This window comes from Nesoenas mayeri (genome assembly GCF_963082525.1).
Source record: "Nesoenas mayeri genome assembly, chromosome: 10".
NCBI lineage: Eukaryota > Metazoa > Chordata > Aves > Columbiformes > Columbidae > Nesoenas > Nesoenas mayeri.
The window spans coordinates 6,922,839-6,946,695 of NC_137560.1; the positions used below are offsets into that span (position 1 = coordinate 6,922,839).

A 23,857-nucleotide genomic window follows, 5' to 3' on the forward strand; every position below is an offset into this window, starting at 1 on the left:
ATATTTATGAACTAACTGGCTTAAAACTAATTTTGAAATCCTTGCCACAGTAATCTCTAGCTAGTCTAAAAAACGTGATACAAAGCTAAGACAGATAATGGTCTGAGTTAGTGAAAGACAGAAACAGCACACCTGTATACGGCGTGTTATTTCATAAGTGTTATCTCACAACACTGTCATTTAGTGTTCCTGCTTCTAAAAAAAACATATAGAAAGGGGTCCCACAGGAAAACCAGCAATTAGCTAAAGGAGTGCTCAGTCCTAGTGACCATCACTAGTCTTCTCATAAACACAAGGAGTCCAACAGACTTGCAGAATTACGCTCAGTACAATGTTACAACTCAAGATGACAAGTGCAAGGGAGCCCAAACTGAAAGGCTATTCCATCATTATTGCTTTCATAACTCCAAAGTTTGTGGAAGACATATTAGCTGTCACTTACTTTAAACATACGTGGGGCCACGTGAGAGTGTCTCCCAGACCAAATCTGTTTGATGAGCTCTGCATAGGCTTCTGCAATTTCTCCTCTCATCCCCAGTGGATTGTTCTGATTTATTTCAGCTTCATATTTATCTTCCAGGAAATATTCAGTCAGAGGAGGGGTATTGCTCAGACACTGAAAAAGCATTAAGAAGATGAACTTACTGCACAGGACAATAAATCTGTGCAACAATGAAATAACAAACCTGACTTTCACATCAGAACGTGTACTGAGCTATTAAAACTGGTGAGACTAAGTCTACATATACATTTAGTTAGTAATAATTAAAACCAAACCAAAACAAAAACAAAACACAAAAAACCCACCACACACACAAAACAAAACACCAGAACACACCCCAGAACTGTGTGCAGTGCCCTGCTCATGTCACTTATGCTGCACACACAGGTTAAAACATCTTCCACACCAGGCCACTTTTGCCAGGACACCGCATTAGGACCTGACGTTACAGTTAAGCATCTGTTTGGTACGGCTTCCCACACAGCCCTTTCAGCAGCCACATATTTCAGATCCAGGCCTCCTCCACACTGCGCTATGTTTTATAGTACTAACATGCTGAGCACAAGCTAACCTAAATATGAACCGCTTTTGGGGTTTGGGGTTGGTTTTTGGGTTTTTTTTTGGCAGGGCATTGTTGCTGGTTTTGGTTTTGGGTTTTGCTTGTTTAGTTTGGTTGCCTGTCTGTCTTTCCTTCCCATTCCAGTCGCAGTCTCCTCATTGAATCACATTAAAACATGTCTTCCTCTCCCCAGATTTCAATCCACGATCTCTGCAAGACTGCTCTCTTATTTAATTCTAAAGAGGGCTCTTGCCAATTCTCACCTGTAACGCAGAATTCATGAAGCAGGTATTTCCAAGGTTACTGAGTCCGCAGAGTCCAGGCTGTGACAGGGAAGCACCGTCCCTGCAGTTGTAAGAGTTAGAGACAAATCCAGAACCTCTGGAAGAAAGACAACACAGTGAACTCCACAACGAGTTCACCAATGCTCGATACTGTTTAAGAGTCACACTAAATGGGAGTAAAAAACCTGCTTAATTAAATTGTTTAACCAGCCTACGTGTTTCTGCTTCTTCATAGTGGCTATTACTGAATACAAGGAATGTGAAGTATATGTGCTAACTTTTGAAATTAACTAAATTAATGTATGCCTCATAACACATTAATTTTCTCTGTCTACAAGTACACAGCACACTATCCTAATGCAGCAAGAGTCTATATGATAAACTTTAAGAACTAATACAAAAATTATGATTTCTACCTGGAAAGGCTTCTACCACACTGGCAGATGGAGAAAAAAAATCTAATCCCTTCCCTCATACCCCACATCACCTCAAAAACCAGGCAGTGACCCCACGGTTAGTAAGCTCTGGAACATGCGCTACTTGTGCAAGTGAGCAGGAAACAGCAGAACGCAGCGGTTTCAAAAGCAAAAAGATTGATAAACAGGTACAGAAGAGTAGCAGAACTCCTCAGAGGGCACCACCACACTTCATTTCTATACAGGCGAGGGTGCACAGGAGTATTCACTCACACGAGGGACAAAGAAACAAAAAGAACATTCCTGCTCTTACCCCCTGCCCAAGTGGGAGCTGTTCAGTCCATAGGAGTTACTGCTATCACCGTTAGTAATGCCAGAAGTGGCAGACACTGAGGAATAAGAACTTGCTGATGATTTTGAAGAGGTAGTAAAGTTTCTGCTAGTTGCAGTGCTTGATCTGGGAGAAAGGAAAAAGAAGTAGAAACAATGCTACTACTTTTCTCACCTCCAGCCCCACCACCCACAAAACTCTGAGGACTTGCCACGTTCCAGTTATTTTCTCCCACACTGAATGTACTGTTTTGATCTGTGTGATCACACTTCCAAACACTTGTCTGGAAGAGGAACCTCAGACAAAAGTATCAGAAGTAACAGTTATTGCTTAACGCAAAATCTGGGTCCCAGACTGAAATAAGTATGTAATTCAGATGGTAGGAGTGACAGGGAAGCAAGCTTGAAGTTTACAAGCAAAACATCTTGAAACAAGCGAGCAAAAAAAATCCCAATCTTACAACCATAAAACACTCACCCCGTAATAAAAATGGCAAAGTTCTTCCTCCTTGAAAACCAAACCACGCACTCAAACAAACCATTGATTAGTACAAAGATAACCAGGACAGGCACAAACTTTGTTCCTGAGCCTAGTTGACACAACTATTACACGTTGCTTGGAGGCCGGACACACTGCGAGGTACGCGCAGTGCGCTCAGCAACCCTCAGCATTTTGAGACTGGAGATATTGAAATGGATTTTAAAAGTTCGTAAGTCTCAAGTCTATCCGGTTGCGAATCCCAGGCTACTCCACACGACTGTTCTCCCGGTCCAGAACAGACCTGAACACAGTGTTACAAAAGACCAACAAGGCTCTAAAACTCAACAATGTTCTGTCACAGACAGCTTTGGCTCCATAAAAACGCAAAACCATCAGATAGTGCTACATAAATAGGCTTAAAGAAACTATTATGATACCAATTCATTTCTAACTGGGAAATGGTCTACTCTCTCCATCTCTGCGTGACTAAATGTGCACAACTGAATGCAAAAAGGTGCAAGACACCAACAGTCACCCAACAGCAGCTGATCCAGCCCAAGCACAGCAGAAGACAGTGCCATCAAGCTTCAGCTTCTTCCTGGATCTCTTTTAATGTGGCCGTGATTCTCAAATAATACAAACATAAAATGTATATTCATAGCTCAGATGCTACTAAGAATACAATGTTGGCAAACTTCTGTGCAGCAAAAACTACAAGACAAAGAAAAAGCCACAGTGGCCAAGAGGAAGCAAAGCAGCTGGACAGCCTCACCAGTTTGGAAACATGACAGCAGTAAAATAAACCCAGAAGTAAACAAGTTAAAACAGGAACTTCTACATGAGAACACAAACCACAAACACAACCTAAATCTGAAGCACGCTAAAAAAAACCTCAACCAACCAACCCCAGCAGCCAGCACAACCAAAATTATACTGGGAAGTATACTAGCAAGAATGAGTCAATCTACCAAAATCACTAAGACAACCTTTTCTGGGACAACACACAACCTTCTGGTCATTACATGTTGGAGGTAAAACTTCAAGTCTACCTGGACACAAATGTAAGATCAATGAGAGAACAAGAGGGTCTAGACTACAGCAATTATCAGGCTTATGCTCCACATGCGGGAGTTTCAAAGGTCAAGAATAAAATAATTAAGCTAACAAGAGCCAAAAAAGTGTGTTAATAGATTTACAAAGTTTGAAGTAGAAGTGAATTATCTAGAAGAAGGGCAACCTAGAAAATGCCAGACTTGAAAATGTAGCATGTCTGCTTGACATGTGTGATCCCAGTGAGAGAACAGGATAAGATGCTCAGAAAATAAAATGAAGAAAATCTAATAGGGAGAAAAGAAAAGGAGGACAACCCTTAAGGGATTTCAGAATGTTCAACAGAAGCATAGCAGTAGTGCATTATCAAGAGTCAGACAGCAACTGAGGAGTTCCAAGAAGTACTTCAATAACATGCTACACACACAAAATGTAAGAAATATGGGGGAAGATTAAAACAATGGATCAGAAAGCAAAGATAAGAGACAAGTCACAAAATCACCAAGGACCTTGGGGGAATCTATTCAGGAGTAAACTACAGCAAAGAAAGTTCATCTAACCGTGCACGGGCGAGGTGTGAGTGCTGAATCAGGCTTCCTGCTTAAGCACAACTCCAGTCTCTCAATATAACTCCCATCTGAGCTAAAATACCTCTTCTAGAAAAATCTACCATCATGGTTTCACAGTCATCAGCAAGAGCCAATCCAGCAGAACACAGATCAACTGTTGCAATGACCAATAATGCTAATGGTCAGAAGAAACTCACATTCTATTTGCAGCATGAGTATCTGGCTTCATCACCTGGACACTGGATTGTGCTCATCTCCATCTGCTGTCTGTCAAGTTCCTTCCTCAGTTTCCATTTCTCATATCCCGCAGAGGATTTTAAGTGTTAAAATTAACTTTTGAATTTCTCACTGATATGATGCCGTGACTTCTAGGTCCTCTAGCACAAAAAATATTTGCCAATTCTTCAACAATTCACCTGGCTCCTTCCAAAATCTCTCATTAGGCTACTTTTCAAATGTGTTGACAACTTCACAAGACACAATCATTTCACACACGGTTTTACCAGTGTGCCAGTGATCAAAACTCTTCTGATGCACGCTCAGCGTTTCCCTGCTGCACCACTGAGGTTATCTGTTTGCTTTTGCCTCAAGGCTCTTACAGGACCTCACATTCAGGAGACGGAACCAACATCGCCATCACATTCCCTCAGAGTGCAGCATCTATTTTGGGCTCATGTTCTCCATTCCCACGTACACAACTCCACACTTCACAATACCGATGCACATTGTCCCTGTCAATCAAAGAGAGTTGTTTCACATCTTGACACACAACCTTTCAAAAACCCACACAAATGGCAAGTGAGGAGAAATCTGGGGGCTAGCAGCATAGAGAGGACAAAATCAGAATAACCTAGTACAGAAACTGTGAGGCCATATGGTTAATAAACAGAAAAACTGCTGAGCTGAACAGCTTGAAAAAAATACTGTAAACGGCTTTCAAGTGGCTGGAAGACAGAGATAGGAAAAGCATTTCAATTCAGTTGAGGCTGCCCTCAGAGCATACAGTAAAATTAGCCCTCCTTTAAACTACCAGTATAAAAAAAAACCCACAACACAAACCCACACCATTAAAATTACTGTGACAAGTTTGTGCCAAAGCAGGAAAAGCTAGAACTTATATTTAATTTGCAAAGCAGAGGCCATAGTGGATTTTCACTTAGAAAGTTCTTCCATGCAAAAGCCTCCTTATCTTACATACTCATCTGATGCAAACTCAAGCACTTGAAAATCACATAATAAAGATCTGACCACAAAACATTTAGCCCTGTTGCTGAAGGGATCCTCTGACAACATTGGCATACAAGGAACTGGGGGAAGGAGACGAGTTTTAAATATGAAAGAGCATTTAATTATGGTATTATGTACCCACATAATACATATCAACCACTAAGGTCTTAAAATTGTACAGTAATGTCTGGCATGAATGTTGTGTGGGGCTGAGCAGATGCCTAAATCAAGACAGAGTAGTTGAGAAAATCCTCCTGTGTTACAAGATGGGTGAAATAAGCAACAACTCACCATTTTTACTGAGGACAGTGCCAGGTGGGGAAAATAAAGTCCACTGAGTATACAGAGCCAAATAGGAGAGTAGGCAGAAGAAACAGCAGCCAAAGAGCCAAGAGGTATTTTCCTGCTGTGTATTGCAAAGGGAGGCAGGCAGCTACCAGGCAGATGCTAAATACAACTTCACTCCTGTTTTCAAATGCAATACCTGATGGAAAACGTGCTATTTTTACAGATCTGACACAATTTCTTGTTTATTTGTGCTAATAAAATGATACCCAGGATAAAAAAGTGTGTGCTAGGACTGAGCTAGAACTAGCTCAGGATTTTATTTTTAGAGTTTTTTCTATGTAACACTTAGAGAGGACTAAGTTCCATGTATGACTCCCCTTCAGGAACAAAGTATGCCTCCAATTCTGAAGTTTCTAGAGTATAATCCATTCCCTCTTCTGAAATCTTCTCTAGTAATAAAAGCATTTGCAAACTACAACAAGAAAATACTTTGTTCCTCAGGGAGCAGCAAACTAACAAAGAGCAGTGGCCAGGCACACTCTCAATATTCCAGCCCAGGACTACTCTGGAGGGGTTTTTCTGTAAGACACCAGCCTGCCTGCTGGCTGGGGAAACACGTGTAAGGTTGCCAAACGTGGAGATGTGGCTTCCCCGGTAGGAGTCCAGTGCCTCTGACCAGCAGCCAACGGTGGGAAAGAGTCTTCAGGACAGGGAAGCCACCCAGCCCATGCAGATTCTGCGAGCAGGGAATGCGTGAACTCCCAGCTTCACGAGGCCTCTTCGGCCCATCCGCAGCAATGCAGCGGCTCACTGTTCCTCCACCCACAGCAGAGCGCTCTGCATCCCTTTGGTTTACATCATCGAAACTCCAGCCACAGAAAATCTCTCTCATAAGCTTTTAAGTATTAAAGCGATGCAGCTGAAAGAAAGATCTCCAAATATAAAGTTACCTATGGTCTTGGCTAAACAGTATTTTCTCCAGCTGAGAAAAAGAATGTTGGAACAAAATGTTTTCCTGAGCTAGGATTAAAATCTGGAGTTACGCAGCTTTCTTCCAAACCACACCTGAGCACAGAGCATCTGCAGTTCCTGCTGACACTAGATGCAGCTAGGAGCCAGATTCTTCAGAACTTCAAAATGTAAGTTTATTTACAACACTTAACAGCTTATCAAGATGACAGGCTTGCGTAGCCTCACAAAAGAGCAGAACAGGTTTTCAGAGTGATAGTCCCGCTTATCCTTCTTAGTCATGCTGTTAATGCAGCTTCCAACTCTCTTCTGCTATCAGCATCAGTTGTTTCCTACAGACAAGAACGTCCCTCACTCCAGAATTAATTCCTGCAATGTTAGCACGGTGTCACCTACCCTGAACACCTCAGCAGCACAGCACAGGAGAAGATATTTACACTCTTCTGGGCTGGGAACTCTACCTTCCCTCTGGCTTCTGGAGTCTTAAACATGTAGTATTGATTTAATGCAACACCCATATGCACACAAATGCCCGTGGAGAGACAAACCGCATCCCAACCCAGTGCTGAGATTTGAACCCTACGCTCCAGGTCAGTGAGTCTTTTACCAGCTCACAGAAACAGTTCCAATGCCGGCAACATTTCACGGCACTGCAGACATCTCGTATTTCCAGAACAAAAGAAAAAATGAAATTAAAATATCAATGCGGAAATCAAAGAACATGGTTAAATAAGCAGCTATTTTAATTATATAGAAAACCTTTATTCATGATTTTTTTTTATTAAACTGCTGCTCTCCAAGGGAACTAAATCCATGCTGCTCCACGATTAACTTAAGACTCAATCTGAGTTTAATAAGAAATCTTTGCCCTATGCTTTCCTAGACTTCAACTTCATAGGGAGGTGGAATTTAGAGTGTATTCAAAACTAAATGAAATACTAAACTAGCCTTAATAAAAGGAGTGTCTTGAAAAAACTAAGGATTCTCAATAAAACAGGAGAACTAGCAGGAGAATATTCAAACCGAATAAAGTACAAACTAAAGAGTATGAAGTATTTCTGCATTTATAGGAAGATATGTTAAAAAGGGGAAGAAAACCAAATAAACTTCAGAATTATGACTGTTGTGAAAGGAAAGCACAGAGCAATTATAAACACATTAATATGGAGCAACGCCATGATTCAAGAAAGAAAAGTTAAACTTAGCTTCCTCACTAAAAATATATTACGTAACAAAGAAAAATAGAGCTTCACTATTTCTCTTTTAAACATAAATCCCTTAAAAATAGGTTAAAAGCTTTATGAAATAACCTTTGAAAGGGCAGCAGAAAAAAACCTAACATCTCCAAATGATCCAGCCTAGACTGTCAGCAGCCCACTCCCATTTGACAGCAGTGATGACACGCAACAGATGAAGCACGGAACTGCACCAGAAAAGCCCCCCCCAGACTGTCAACATATATTTCAACATAAATATCTAGACTCAGCCACCTCAGGAAAAGTCTGAACTGCAGGCTATGGCCACACAGCGGTATTATCACAGCAGATACATTGCTAATTACTCCCTCTTCTCACAGGGAGCTTTTTTTTACTCCTCCTACGTTCATCTGCTACTTCCCACACTACTGGGCACACTGGGGCCAGATCCAGTATAGCGTTCCTCATCATCTTCAACAGTACAAGTGCGATTCGTATGTGGGTTTGGGGCTATCAAGGCAATTCCTGTACAATATTAGTAGCTTAAAGACATAAAATGGCACTGAACCTAACAGGAAAACTTGTTCACTGTCATTTTTTGTTATCATACATCTATGAAAGAATAAGTTCTCAACTTTTTCCTCCTTCCATTTCAAACACAGAACTTTCAAGTCCAGTCTTTCTATCCAACTTGCCGTATATGACACAGCCACCCTTGGCACAGGAAGGCACAAAGTTAGTCTAGCAGGGCTCATTATAACCCAAAAACAGTAAAGTACAACTGCTTTCCTGAGAAACAGCCTTTGCCCTGGCCACTTCAGCAGGCCCTTCTGATTCGATCAGCAGTTTGTGTGCTGATCAGCACACACCAGTGTCAGTTCTGAGGAGGAGGGGCAGTCCAGCTGCTTCCTCCCCATTTTGTCCTCCCAAAGAGTGTTTTTGAACAAACAGTTATTATGCATTTAACCTACAAGACTAAATAAGGCCACAAGAGCAAGGGAGTAGAACTTGCTACGCCAATGTGGAATATACACCTTAGTTTCTTAACTAACAGAGATCCTGGCAAAGGAGGTAGTTAGCCAAGACAAATGAACAAATAATCCTACAGGTATGACTTACTACGGTTCTTTCAGCCACCATTATCAGCATCAAGTCAAACAATTTCATGCGTTCTACATTATAATAAACAAAGCTTTGTTTCTACATCATTAGAAAATATTAATCTGCATACTAATAACCATTTTCATTCAAGTATCACTAGAGGTTAATTAAAAGTACTTATCAGACTAGCTGCTGAAAAAGAAGAAAAGACTGAGGACTGGAAATGCTACAGGCTCCCTTTTAGCTTTGCTTCCCATTGAAACAAAAGGTTATAACTGGTCTTGCACCGCTGCCTCTCTACTACTGACCATCAACCAGGACTCGGTCAGGCACACGGTAGGAATGTTTAGATGCTTTTCACGTTGCACTCTTACACTTCCATGAACATTCTCCTGATCCTTTTACCCAGCCTTCTATCTCAGAAGTAAATAATTGTTTCAAAATAGGTTTCACTGACTTATTTGATCCATTATTTAAGATTAGCAACATCTTGATCTCAAATGAGATCACTTGGCAGCAACTTCTGTAAGTTAACTGTGTTGTGCAGAAAAACATTTTATCAATGTAAAGTCTGATGGCCTGCTCATGGGAAAAGGAGTAGGACACCAGCCTAGTAAAATCACAGAATTCTACTTTCTGTGGTACGACTTGCTAAGAGCAGTTCGTTATCACTGCATGCAGCTTCCATTCTACACCATTCACTCTATACACACACTATTTCATCAGTCCCTCTCTTACTCATCTCTAAATTAGACAGTAGAGAGGGAGTATCTGTGTCAATATTTACAGGCTTCTATAATTGGCTTTGGTGGCAGGAGGGGCTGCTCAGCTATTTCTACACCCTTTTTAAGGAGGAACTGCTAGAACTCTGAGCATCCACTACTGGCAGTTTTGGAAATACACTCCAAGATCCTTTTTGTTCTGCAACGGTAGAAGACAGATTATTTTTTTCCCCGCTGTGCAGTCTTCAGAGGCAGATTTTAAGTACACTAGCTCAATGTAAATAGCACTTTCATCTCCTAAGCGCTATAGATACCTAAGCTATTTAATGCTTACACAACCTATTTGAAATCAACTCTACAACAGAAGACTGCTACTAAGACAAGAAACCAGCAGCAGAATCACCAAAGAGCATTTACGTTCAAGATTTTCTCTCCTCCTTCAAAATACCCAAAGCAAAGAAATCCACAATAGCCAGTGAAAACCAGGCTTTCACAGAGAACATGTGATCACCAAAACCAAGCAAACAAGCCAAACAAAACAGCAGAAAACTTGAGAATACGCTTGCTTACTTTGCCAGGAAATGTTGCCCAGGCCACGTGCCATCTTCATTTCTCACTTCTATTAGAACAACCTGAAAGAGAGTTCAGATAATAAAGAAAGGTAACTGCAAGTCTGCTACACATTTCGCAAAATCCTCAACAAGCCACATTTTCAATGTTTGCTCAAAGGGCGTTGAAGTGAAAAAAATTACCTATCAGCACAAGCAGTTCACAAGAATCTAAACAAACAAACAAACAAAATCCAACAAAACACACACCAAAAGCAAACACCAAAAAGTTCTGCCCCTTACCTGACCATGATAGAGCCACGCATCTTGCACAGTGCTGTCCAGCTTACTGAGCTGCTCGTAAGTGTTACTGGTATACCTGTTCCATAGCCTGGTTTCCTTCTCAGCTGGGATATTAAATAGTTTTCTCATTTCTTTCTCAATGGTAGCTGTTCAGGAGGAAAATACAAAACAAAACAAACAACACCAAGATTCCTAAAACATGAGTGCTTTTGAAAAACCTGGCAAGCCAGAAATTCAGCAAAGAGATACATCCATGACCCCTCGAAATCCTTTGAGTAGAAACTGTATTATGAAATTTAGAATTGCTCATGTAGCTTGTTTGATATTTAGTCTGAAAGAACGAAGAACTTCTGCTGTCAGTCATGTATTTGCCCATCAAGTCCTCAAACCAGTAACATTCAGAACACATTTAGAAGTTCCTGTCCACAGGCCAACTTCTGTGAAACAGCCTCCATTTGAAAACACAGGCTCAAGAAGGGAGTGTTTTCAGGTACTATGGTCAAGCCATACATCACCAAAGTGAAATAAAGGATCTTTATGGACACATATGACAGCTGACATTCAGCATTTTTACATGAAAAAAATATAGTGATGACACAGAGAGAAAGAGGGAGAAGAGACATTTCAGGAAGAAGTGTAGGAAGAGCCATTAAGAAGGTGTCTAAAACATGCACACACTGGGAAGAAGGAATCGTAGGAGAACCAGAGACAGAACTGCTTCACATTAGTGACGTGGATGTTTCTTAAGGACATGAGTTAGTAACCAATGTGCTCCTCAAAGCTCTTAACCACAACTCCCTGTGTTGCACACAGAATCACAGTGGCTCAAAGAAACTCGGGAGGTTGCTGGTCCAGCCACTCCAAGCAGGGTCAACATAGAATTCAGAACAGGCTGCCTGGGACTTATCTAACCAGGTGTTCCAAACTTACAGGAAGGAAGATTCCCCCGCCTCTCTGGGCCCTGTTCAAACGTCTAGCTATGCTAATACGGAAAAGTTTTTCGTTATATTCAGTTGGAATCTGTCCTGTTTCAATTTATGACCATTGTCTGTTGTCTTTTTGCTTTATGACTCAGTAAATAGCCTGAGTCCAGGTTCCAGTAACCTCCTCGTAGGTGCTACGAGGTCCTCCCAAAGCCTCCTCTTCTCCAGGCTAAACACAGCTCCCTCCGCCTCTTCTCGCACATCACATTCCCCAACCGTCCTATCAGTACCCACTAGATTCGCTCCAGTTTATCAATATCATTCTTGTTCTGGAGGGCACAAAGTATCTCCAGAGGTAGCATCAGAGCACAGGTTAACGTATCAGAGAACCACTTACCAACAGTATCTGCTTTGCTAAAGTGGCAGCTAATTACATTGTCAGGATCACTGCTCTCACACAACTTCAGCTCAAGAAGATAAACTTCAACCTTATAGTGCTTCACAAACAGACCATACTCCACTACCTGAAAACAGAAGGCAGATGCAATTAACAAAATAACACAAAGTTAAAATACTAAACAGTCCTCCAGAAGGTACACTCATCTAAATAGTCTGTCTTTAGGAGTCTTGCAAGCCAAGCCATAAACAGAACACTGACTTGCTCTGAAGTCCAGATTCAGTCACAACCTCTGGCAGCTTGTTTTGGGGCTTTGTTTTTAAAACTAAATAAATCCCCATGCCTTCCTTCCACAGTGCAAAGTTCCAAAGATCCATCATCACAGCTGAACTGATAGTGCGAGCTAATTACCCGTGAAAAATACTTGATCACACAATCAGATCATTCTAGAAAAAAAAATACATTTTGCCTCCAGTCTTTGGCTAAGGTGTATATATATTAAAAAAAAAAAGCAAAACCAGACAAATACATCAGAACTCATCTTGATGACATTCCTTTATTTCAGAGTCATTTTCAAATCAATTTTGCATTTGAGAGGATGTTCCAGTAGGTACATCTGCCCATCCCCTAACTTTGAGGGTATTTTTAGAAAGGTTATCCTGCAAGACTAACACCACTCTTCACCTACAGATAATGAAATACATTATGCCAGAAAGAAAAGCACATTTCAGAGGCCAGTTATGAGACAACCCTGATGTAACTGGAGAAAAAGGCCAAAACAAAACACACCTCAATTCCCTCCATAGTTCTTTGGAACTATGAAGCCTATGAGACCGAGATGGTACTTCATTGAACCAGCAAGTATAATTTTTCAAACTAACAGTGTTTAAGATTAATTTGGACAGTGTCTTTAATAATTTGCTTTAGCTTTCGGTCAGCCCTGAAGTGGTCAGGCAGTTGGACTAGATGATCGCTGTCGGTCCCTTCCAACTGAAATATTCTATTCTAGTACATTCTCGTGACAGTAGACTTGCTGTGATCTACATCTGTACCATTTTACAGAAATAAACTTTACTTAGTCTTGGAAAGAAACAAAGAACTAAGACTAAGATTTATTGTGAAAATTTGGCCAAAATATGCTTCCCTCTTCTGAACTTTTATAGGGTTGTATTAGATGTGCAAGGTGCTTTAAAGGTGAATAATTAACAAACATATTTGGAAAGATGTTCACTATTTTGCTATTACAACAGAAAGTAAAACTTCCTATTTAACCATCTTTTTGACAGGTAAATTAGACTCTTTTTTTTTAAAGAGTGCAAAGGAACCAATTCACAAATTTTCGATTTTTTTTTTTTTCAGAAGGAATTTCATTAAATGAAACTTCCTGTTCTCCAGAATTCTGTAAAAAACCAATAAATAAGAACTGTATTCAGAAATGGAAGATGTCCTTCCAAGAAGTTTCTGATCAGATAACTGTGTCTGTTAGGAGAGAGGAATGGCAAGAGTCTCTAATCACCTGCAGATGTCGTTTAAACAGCGTTTGATCGGGTAGCTTGCTCTCTGACAAGGTAAAACTCAGGTCATCCTGTCGGACAGCAATCTGAGCACAACACGCATTCAGCCGCTGAAGCAGCGCACCGTTCTGTACTTTGCACATTAATGCACTTCACAGTGGGACTCTACAGAAGACTGCCCAAAAATATGGTTTGAGATTACAAAAAGAAACCTGAACCACAAATAAACCTAATCTAAACCTCCTGTACTTGTCTCTGACCATCAGGCACATAGCAACAGAAAACCAGCTTGTAAAATTACGAAGATGCCTGAAAATTACTTCCCAAATCCTACTTTTATGGATATTTTGATGTAAGAATTACAGTTGATCCAGCTTCAGGAAAAGGATTAAACTTGTGGTCCCTGAATGCTTTCAATGCTTTACTTCCAATGCTACCTGGAGAATTCTGTAACCAGATACTGACCATGTTCTACTGAGGTGCTGCGCTGCAGCTTGCGTGTCCCACTGACCTTTCGCTTTTTATTTTTCATGTGAGGCTGTAATATCCCACAAACCTACTACTCCGCTATACTTCAATATTTTTCTTTTAAATGAAAAAACTCACTTCAACTACCAGGTTAACAATAAACAAACCAAAACTGAAACTCTCACAGCCATTCAAAACTCCCTCCACTTTCAGTTTACACAGGAGTTCTGTCTACTGAGCAGAGTGAACCTGGGAACGTTCCGCTTTCTGAAGATGTCAAAATTTCTCATTAGGTACAATTTCTAGCCCACACTGAATGGCAATGTTCCAGTACCACTGATCAGCATGAGTGGGTCTGCAAGAGAGGGATCTCACTTCCTTTTACCATTCAGGTGCCACACTTTCCAGGGTCTTGCATAGCTTACAGCAGCCTCTGTTGTAACGTAGTGTTACTTAAATGTAACCCATATTAATCCTGTACATTATATCAACACTATTCACTTGGTGCAGCAGTTAGTCTTTATGAACTCCACAGACTGGCACTGCTCAATTTAGTCAGTGCAAAATCCTAAGAATAATTAAAAAAAACCTTTTATCCATAAACAAGCATCTGACAGATTTCCAAAAATAGCAACTTGCAAATTACACCTTTTGGAACAGGTTATATCCTCAGAATGCATTAATGACTGTTTGCCAAACAAAGATAAGACTTACAGAACAAAACCACAAATAAGTCTCAAGACTTTTAGAGTAACAGAATTTTGGAAGAATAACCAAGAACCACCTTAAGCTCCATAGGAAGTCTCTAAGCCATCTGTACTAAACCACAATTGAGTCCAATGCCTCACTCTGTCCTGGAAGATCTGTAGCTCTTGACTAACAACATGCATTTTTCAACAAAGCACAAACTAATCCATACAACATAAAGGCACCGCACCAGTCCAAACAACCATAATGTCAAAAGCTAACCAGAAAAAGGTTCATGGTTCTTGCCCCATATAAACCATCAACTGAGAACCACTAAAGATTCAGGCTCTTTAACTGTAATACTGGAAGATCATTCTTTTAGACAACAAGGCAAAAAGACATCATATTATCTCCAATGAGCTGCTGTGCATTCTGTCTGAACTCACATCCAGCAAAATAAGCATCACCTATGCTTGGCAGAGATCAGCTAAGGAGATGAGGTTGAAGATAACTCTGTTCACCCATACTTACTTTTCTCACAATAGGCTGCTGTCCTTCTATGCAGCCATACCACGTTACCAGTTTATTCCAGGCTTCGGTGGGAACCAATACATAATCCAGCTCCTCGATGAGGTGTTCTTTTAAACTCTGACTTTCTGGATCTAGAAGGGAGGTGCGAGAAAGCATCAAACAATCTTTGCTGCTCCAGAGCCACACACAGCTCCTGTGAAACACCGACACCCCGCGGGGAGGCAGGAACCTCTCCGGGTTCCTCACTCACAAGGCCGGGACGGCCGCTTTTGCGCTCCCAGAGCACAGCACCGCAAACGCGAAAGCTGCACCAGACGGACACGCACGGGAGTGCCCGAGGGCAGCCCAGCACAGCACAGCACAGCCCCCGCACCGGGCAAACCCCGCACCGGGCAAACCCCGCACCGGGCAAACCCCGCACCGGGCAAACCCCGCACCGGCACCACTCACCGCTAAACAGACCAGAGTTGTCCACCGGCCCAGGGAACAGGCAGGGATCGTCCGCGCCGGCCATGTCCCAGCAGTCGAAGCCCACGTACTTCTTCCATTGCTTGAACCACCGGCTGTCCACCAGGTACCTGCAACACCCGGCACCGGCCGGCACGGCCCCCTCAGCCACGGCGCGGCCCGGCCCGCTCCCACAGGCCCCGCCGGCCGGAGGGGAAAGGGGCGGAGGGGAGGAGCGGCGGGATGCACTCACCAGGACTCCCCCGGCCTGAGGGCCGTGGCCAGCAGCGGCCCCAGCTCCGCCCGCTGCACCGCCGTGTCCGGCCGCTCCGGGCCGCCGCCGCCATCGGCGGCCGCCGCCATGTCGGTGCGCGAGCCCCGGCGCGGGCGGATGTCGGCCCGCGTGCGCATGCGCGCTGGGTGCGCCCGAGGCGCCGGCCCCGCCCCGCCCGCGCGCCCGCTGACGAGCTGGGCGGGGCCGCGCCCAGGGGCGGGGCTGCCGGGGCGGCGGCGCCATCTTGCGCCGGGACTCGGGGGATTTGCGGCGGCCCGAGCCGGGTCTGCGCTGAGGGGCCGCGGGACGGACACCCCCCCTGAACACCCCCAGTGGGACACCCCCACCCATGGCGGGGAGCAGAGCAGCCAGGGCTGGAGGCCTCGGGGCGCCAGAGGGCTCGTCCCCTCCGAGCCTGGGCCGTGTCCCCGAGGTGGCTCCGCGGCCAAGGGTGTAATTGAAGTGAAGCTGGCAAATTCATGTATACTGTGAATAAGTGATAAAAGACGTACCCATCATTAACCGATTGACATTATAAATGCTTTCTGACCACCTGCAAAACGGAGGGATATTTTTCAAGTTTTACATCCTTCTGCATGACAAGAGACAGAAGATCAGCTTATATTTAACTAATAATTAATATGTGTAAAAACTGAAACAATTATGACTAACATCATCAATTATTTCTTAGTATAGATGGATGTCAACATTTTCAAAAATTGTAATCCCTAGGCAATAATTATGTGAATATAAGCAACATGAGCATCCAGTTGCTGGATCACTCATGGAGGAAGATCCCCAGTGTTTCCGCGATGCTGATAAAATAAAGCACTTAATAGTGTAACTGACTCTGCTGTTAAGTTTATTTCTTCGTTTCATAAGGAGCCGTTGAAGAGGGAATGTTGGTGCTTACAAAACTGGGGACCCGGCACCTGCTCCCAGCGGGGACGGAAGGACTGAGAGACATCAGACCATGAACCCTGCATGTGAAACAGAGTCTCTCCAAACAAACCCTGGGATGCAGACTGATTGTTGTATTTAAAAAGTTAAGCTGGAAAGAAGGGTAACCGAAGAGCCAGGAATCCATACTTTAGATAAATCCATAAGGGGAGGGAGTTGTTAGAAATAGATGAATGAGACAGGTAAACTGAGGCAGGGTCGGGTGGTCTGTAAACCCTGCAGCACCAACCAGTGGGGAACAGGGCAGGGAATTTGCAGCCGGGATTCGGGTAATGTAAGCAGGGGCTTTTTGCCCTGTTCTGTGTGCATCCCTTTAGGTAGGACACCTGGACTTGCAAAACCGTTAATAAAATACATTAATAAAATAGAGATCCTGCCTGGGCCTTTCACATTGGCAAGATGGTAGTTTCCCCAGGCAGCCTCTTCCAGAGCAGGTGGCAGAAGCATTGGGTGTGGGCTGTGTGGTTTCAGTGATAAGTGCTCCATTTCCCCCCATAACAGACTTCACCGTCAGGGCCTTGGCTGGGGAAGGAGACTTCAAATTGTTGAGAACAGAACCAGCTGGAGACTGCTGAGGAGTGTGAAGGTATCTCTGGAAAGAACCTCTCGATAGGTGATGTAGGCATTTGTGTCTCCGGTAGCACGTCCTGTGCTGCGCAGGGAGCCCACCCTTGAGAAGTGGGAAAACAGAAGGATTCACGCGGTGATTCAGAGACTTAAAAAACCCCCTTTAAACTGATAGACCGGGGCTGTCAAACTCATTTCAACGGCGGCCACGTCAGCCTTGCAGTTGCCTTCAAAGCACCACATGTCATTTTAGGACTGTAACTACTACAGTTGAAATGCACTTATCTCATGGAAATGCAGAATGTTGAAGTATAGCAGAGTAGTAGGTTTGTGGGGTATTACAGCCTCTCACAAAACATAAAAAGTGGAAGGTCAGCGGGACACACAAACTGCAGCGCGGCACCTGAGTAGAACGCGGTCGGTATCTGGTGGAAATGGGTTTATCTCATGGAAAGAAATGGGAGGGTGACGTGCTGGGCTGTGTGCGGGGGACGCTCTCCGGGCAGCGGGTTTGGGGGTGGCTGGGTGGCAGTGCTGCAGTGTCCAGGGTAACGTGCCAACGGCCTCTTGTACTTTTGAAAGCAGGGAAAGTCCATCCAGTTAACACTGAAAAAAGAAGAAAGACCATTTTCTCCTTCCAGGAAGAGCTGAGTCCTGTTACTGAGTCCTGCTTTTCTCAAAGGGCAGGGCCCCTTTGGGCTTCAAGAAGCTCATACGCCCTGTTTTGGCAAGCCTGGATGTGTTTTTGAAATGAGTCAGCTATCCTGAGATAGTAACACGGCTGACCTCACTCTGCCAATGAATTACCTGCTCCTAATAGAAAGTGCAGTAAACAAAACCATCTCGTTCCAAACTTTCTGATTCAGTCCTAGGAGATGACATTCTCGCAGTTTCTCTGTCGATGGGGGTGTCTGTGTTCTCCTGTCTCTTCCCTTCAGCCATTTGCCTTCCTGCGCTGGTCTCCGGCTGCTCCCACGCGGGGGTGCCCAGGGGATCCCAGCCGGCAATGCTCAAAACCGGGGACTGGGAGCTGCCTTAAAAGTGAGTGGGTGCAACAAAGCTCAGCAGGAGGAGAAAGGAATTTTAAATAGCTGAAAGACCATTTAACAGGCTGAGTGAGAAAGATCTTCAGCTCCACTCAACAGGATTTCCGTTGAGTAGACGCTTCTGAACACCACATCTCACAGCCATGATTGCAGATGTGCTGGGGTTTGGTGGGCAGAGCACCAGGGGACCCAGGAGAGGGAGACGGGGCAGAAAGGATCATTTTCCTTGCAGGTGGTTATTATTGGTGTAATGACTGGTCTTCATGAGCTCCACAGACTGGCACTGCAAAAACCTAAGAATAAAATAAAAACAAAAACCCTTTCTTTTACCCATAAACAAGTATCTTATAGGTAGCCAAAAAAAACCCAAAAAGCCACTTGGGAAAGCTCCTGACAGCTTCAAATATCTGAACTTGTTTCAAGATTTAAGAAGTTGATGGCAACCATCAGCAGGGAAGGGGGCAGGGGGCTCTTGGGGGGAGGAGAAGCAGGTGCATTCTCTGGAAATAGGGATATTTGGGACTCTGATATGCAGAAGAATGGAAAAGTAGGGTGAACACTAAGAGGTTAGCTGTTTGCAATAGAAGTGTAGAAGCAGAAAAAGAGTGTAGGAGTGTAGATGTGACAGACAGAAGATGCTGATGGGACAACCTCCTCAAGCCACAGAAGCCTCCACGCGTGCTGAAGCGTCAGTATTGATTTATTTATTTTAAGCTTTCCTACTGAGTCTGTTTCTGTCTGGAACGGCAGAAGTAGAACTGGCCCATTTTATAAGCCCTGAGGAATCACCTGGGGTTCCTCAGGTCTGCTCTGGCGCTGAGCTGCTGCCTGCAGCCAAACGCACCCGGAGTCACCTGGGGTTCCTCAGGTCTGCTCTGGCGCTGAGCTGCTGCCTGCAGCCAAACGCACCCGGAGTCACCTGGGGTTCCTCAGGTCTGCTCTGGGTGCTGAGCTGCTGCCTGCAGCCAAACGTCCTCGTCCCCTCCACTTGCAGCACCGGCTGCACTCAGGACCTGCGCGGGTCCTGCTCCTCGGTGGGGGCTACAAGTTGGGCCTGGGACGTGATGGATAACAGGGCTGGGAGGCTTCCACCTCCGCTGCAGCGTTCCTCCGGTGTGCTCACACTGGGGTCATTCCTTCCCAGCTGGCATGGCTGATTTCCATCCCGGAGCCGCGTCGCTGCGCTTCTGCTGGTGTGGCCGTGTCTGTTGGGGGCTGCCGCTTTGCTTTTCTGCTCGCGCAGCCCCAACAGCCAGAAAGAATAAATCCCTTGGCCATCAGCACTGAATAATCATGATGTAAGATGCTGTTCTGAGCTGCGGGCTCGTTCCAGAGCCCCTTTTTGGCAGGGCTGCCCTGGGGTGGGACAGCAGCCGGTGCTGCGATCTGCTGCCCCGCTGTGGGGGGCTCAGCGGGGGCCGCAGGCTGATAGGAACAGGCGAGGCAAAGGAGGTCCCGCTCAAATGGCTTGAGTTTGGTGAGTCAAGGTTAAGGAAGCTCCACAGGTCATGCGGAGAGCCGCTGTCCAACACCATGAGCACCTGCTGCCCGTGATCCTCTGCGCCCTCCACGTATTGCAACATCCTGCCTGAATGAGGGAAGTAACTGAAAAAATAACCCCCTAAATCAAGCAGCTTCTGCTCCAAAGCTGAAACAGCTACGGAAAACATCTGCTTTTTTTTTTTCTGCAGACCTGTACTGGAAGTTAAAAAATAGCCGGTGAGGGTTGTGCAATGTGAGTTCAAAGCTGGATGACTCAGCGGGCAGCCAGTCGGTGGAGGCAGCTGCAGGGTCTGCCCCTGTGTCCCAAGCCAGCCCAGGGGGGTCTGGCATGGAGGTACAGTAACAAAACAACCAGTGAATGGTGAGGGGAGATAACAGGGAAAAAGAAGGGAAGGGAAGGGAAAGGAAGGGAAGGGAAGGGAAGGGAAGGGAAGGGAAGGGAAGGGAAGGGAAGGGAAGGGAAGGAGAAAGGAAAGAAAGGAAAGGAAAGGAAAGGAAAGGAAAGGAAAGGAAAGGAAAGGAAAATAAAAAAGAAAATCAAGAAAATAAAAAAGAAAGGAAAGAAAAGAAAAGAAAAGAAAAGAAAAGAAAAGAAAAGAAAAGAAAAGAAAAGAAAAGAAAAAAAAGAAAAGAAAAGAAAAGAAAAGAAAAGAAAAAAAAGAAAAGAAAAGAAAAGAAAAGAAAAGAAAAGAAAAGAAAAAGGCAAGACCCCACAACACACACACAAACCCAACAACAACAAACCCCCACCCCAAAAACAAAACAAAAAGAAAAAAAAAGCAAACAACAAAAAAGAACAAAACAAAAAAACCCAACAAAACTCAAACCTCAAGTGTTTTTAATAACAGAAACAGTGCACTAATGCTTGGAAATGTTATGCCTTCCCTTTGAAAGCCCGAGTTTCCAGACCGTGTTGGTACTCCTCAATCCAGCACCAAGTTTATACTCAGTACTACGGGGCCTCGTGAGAGGTGACTTGTAAAGAAAATGTGCTCGCAGAGTCATTTATGGAGTGAAAATTGACCGGCAGATGGGCCTGAGCCACTGGGCAGTGAGATGGCAGGTGAAATTTGGCACAGGTTTGCTGTTTCCCAGGGAAAGCCAGTCCCAGTTCCTAATTCCAGCTGTTCCGCAGCAGGCTGTAAACCCAGGATCTCTGCTCAGGAACCTGTCAGGATTATTTTAGCAACTACATGAAGCACCTGTCAGCTCCGTGCCTGGCAGCAGTGGAAAAAAAATGTGTTAGAGGAGTAAGAAGAAAATATTGCCCGAATCCCGGTGTACCTGCACTTGAGTGTCACATGCAATTCCTGTGCCTGAAGGGCAACAAGGACACCCTGAGGCAAGGCACGGTTTCGGTGGGAGAAGTGGTTGAACAGGCTGGTGTTCTGCCCTGGGAACACAAAAGAACCATTTATTTGGACTCGATAATCCTTGTGGGTCCCTTCTAACTCAGGACACTCTATGATTCTTTGTGTGAATCCCTGCATTGCAAGGCATTGGGATGCACAAAGGCAATATGGGCTTCCTGTAGGACTGGGCCAGCATGAGCTGTGTTGGGCTGCCACCGGTCCCAAATGGGATGGAGCTGGGACACAGCTGAGCCAGCAAGGGGCTGGCAGCTCAGCCACAAGGAGGGGGCCGGTGCGTGCTGCTCCTGTTCTAGGTGTCCCCTGGGTATCCACTGACAGGGGCCAGATAACGAGACGCGCCTTGGCTGATGGGCTCTTCTCCAATCCTTCTGCCAGTGTGGCTGCAGAAGAGCTCCTCTGCCTGTCTGAGCAGTTATCATCCTGTCACGGCTTGTCGGTAGCCAAGCTGGGAGTTCATCAGCCGGTGTAAAACCAGCCCTGTCCGTGCGGCACCGTGTCTCTCCTCTACAGGGAAGCCCCCAGCGAGGCCCAGTGAGCTGTCTGCCAAGGTATTTGTGTTCTGTGCTGCCCTCCCGCTCTGCCGAGCTCATCACGCACGGGTAGGACGTGGCACCCAATCCGAGTTTGCAGAGCTCACAGTCACTGTTTGCCCATCGCGCTGCCCTGCGTTTGCATTCTCACCCCAGCCTGACTGCACTGCCTGGGTTTCAGTCAGCCCCTGCGAGCGCCCATGCGAGCTGATGAACAAGTAACGTGGCCACCATGCTTTACCCAGCTTGCCCAGATGTACCAAGCCACAGCCTTAAAGAAACTACACTTTTTCTTTTAATTATTATTTTTATTCAGAGAATCACAGTAAGCTACTGAGACTCACAGCCGCTTTCCCCAGCATAGTTTCCCAAACATTCACATGCAACTTTTGAAAACATCAGGTACATTTCGAGAATTTGGAAGATGCACCATCACAAGCAAAACTTGCACGAAACATTGGGATTTCTGCCAGAGCAGCAGCCACCTGCGAGAAAAACAAGCAGGAGCACAGTGAGCTGAGCAGGAGGTGAGGGGGCCAGGCAGCGAATTCCGTGGCGCTTTGCTTTATTCAAGGACATTCTTGGCAACCTTCTGCAGAAGCAATTCGATATCGGCCGCGATCTTGATGGTTTCGAAATGCCGGCTGTAGCGTTTGAAGGGCACGCCGTCGGGGCCGATGAGGAACTTTTCGAAGTTCCAGGAGATGTCGTTGCGGCAGACCGGGGACCAGATGATGAACTGCGGGTTGGTCATCAGCGAGGACGGGTCGTCGTGCGGGAAGGGCAGCGCCTCTTTCAGGAAGGCGAAGAGCGGGTGCGCGTTCTTCCCGTTCACCTCGCACTTCTCGAACATGATGAAATTGGGCTTGTACCCCTTCCCAGGACGGACGTGCTCCAGCGACAGCAGGATCTCCTCATTCGTAGCATTCTCCTAAGGAAAGAAGAACAAGAAACCGCCCCGAGCAGAGCCCGTGAGAGCGCAGGCGGGACGGGCGGCTCTTCCCCGCGGCCCGGCCCCGCTCCGCCGCCCTACCTGGTGCCCGAACTGGTTGCAGGGGAAGCCGAGGACCTGCAGTCCGCGGGGCCCATAGCGCTGCTGCAGCTCGTTGAGCTGCAGGAAGTCGCGGGTGGTGGTGCCTCAGAGCGACGCCACGTTGGCCACCAGCAGCACCTTCCCGCGCAGCGAGCCCAGCGACAGCGGCTCCGCCGCTCCCAGCGGCCGCGCCGACATCCCAGCCAGCCCGGCCGCTCCCGCTGCCGCCGCCGCTGCCGCTCCCGTGGCCGCCATGGTCAGCACTGCCGGGCCCGCCCCGCCGCGCTCCCCGCCAGCGCTGCGCCCCGCCCCGCCGCTCCCTTCCCCGCCTCTTCACCGCTCCGCTGCGGGCCCGGGGGCACCGCCCCCCCGCACCCCGTTCCTCCCGCGCCTTCCTCCTGTCTTCACGGGAAAGCTTTGTTGTTTTTCTGATCAATTGAAAGCTCAGAATTGGGTGATTTGTACATCCGCGGTTCATACACGGGGAAGTATCACTGATTCTCAAAACCGCTGTGATATCAGCAAAACACAAAGTGGTCCCAGGAGCTAAAACGTTTGGGGTAATAAGACCGTCAGAGCATGGAGTGGCACAGCGCAGCACCACGGGCGGCAGCGTCCTCCTGCTGCCAGCTGAGAGCAGCTTTTGAGAGAGAAACACCTTCCGTTTGTGTGCCAGGAGGAGGAATAGGAGGTACGCTGAACCCAAAGTCAAGAAGGGCCCACAAATTCCCTTCTTGAGCCTCCTTTTATAGATTTTCCACGTCTTTGAGGCTGGTAAAGTCTTCCCTTACTTTAGCAGTTGCTTTTTTCCCTGTTCCTGGCTTTTAATTTTTTTTTTCCTGCCTTAATGCTTTGTCCCATTTTAAGGAGTTTTAAATCACGCAGTGGCAAGTGCTCTTCTTGATCCTGGGCAGGCCTAGGTGAGCTACACCGACTGCTGACCATACCCACAGCAGGCAACATGGCCCAGCTGCTCCTCCACGGGTCTTTGTGCTGAAGCATCACCCCACTTCAGAGCACTCTGCGAGAGGCAGGTCCGGGGTCAGGCCTGGAGGTGAT

The 23,857-nt window shown here is 45.6% G+C and overlaps 2 protein-coding genes across 5 annotated transcripts in view; both read right to left on the reverse strand.

Annotated features, from left to right (window-relative positions):
• USP4 (ubiquitin specific peptidase 4) overlaps window positions 1-15,923 on the reverse strand; it is a gene marked incomplete at its 5' end in the record, with an annotated part of 34,431 nt that extends 18,508 nt beyond the window's left edge. The window contains 9 exons of one of the 4 annotated variants that reach the window (XM_080350321.1): window positions 443-616; window positions 1,325-1,442; window positions 2,075-2,218; window positions 10,265-10,326; window positions 10,546-10,691; window positions 11,866-11,992; window positions 15,066-15,196; window positions 15,516-15,643; window positions 15,766-15,923. In XM_080350321.1, coding sequence (XP_080206447.1) covers window positions 443-616; window positions 1,325-1,442; window positions 2,075-2,218; window positions 10,265-10,326; window positions 10,546-10,691; window positions 11,866-11,992; window positions 15,066-15,196; window positions 15,516-15,643; window positions 15,766-15,923 — 1,188 coding nt within the window. Of the gene's footprint in view, window positions 1-442; window positions 617-1,324; window positions 1,443-2,074; window positions 2,219-10,264; window positions 10,327-10,545; window positions 10,692-11,865; window positions 11,993-15,065; window positions 15,197-15,515; window positions 15,644-15,765 lie in introns of those variants that run through there. The other 3 variants (XM_080350322.1, XM_080350323.1, XM_080350324.1) reach the window with 3 other exon arrangements.
• A 6,129-nt stretch (window positions 15,924-22,052) lies between these two features.
• GPX1 (glutathione peroxidase 1) lies at window positions 22,053-23,072 on the reverse strand. The gene is made up of 2 exons (XM_080350789.1): window positions 22,799-23,072; window positions 22,053-22,696 (listed from the first exon to the last, which is right to left on the reverse strand). The coding sequence occupies exons 1-2, from the start codon at window positions 23,051-23,053 to the stop codon at window positions 22,331-22,333; spliced, it is 621 nt and encodes a 206-aa protein (XP_080206915.1). The 5' UTR covers window positions 23,054-23,072; the 3' UTR covers window positions 22,053-22,330.
• Window positions 23,073-23,857: the final 785 nt, after the last annotated feature.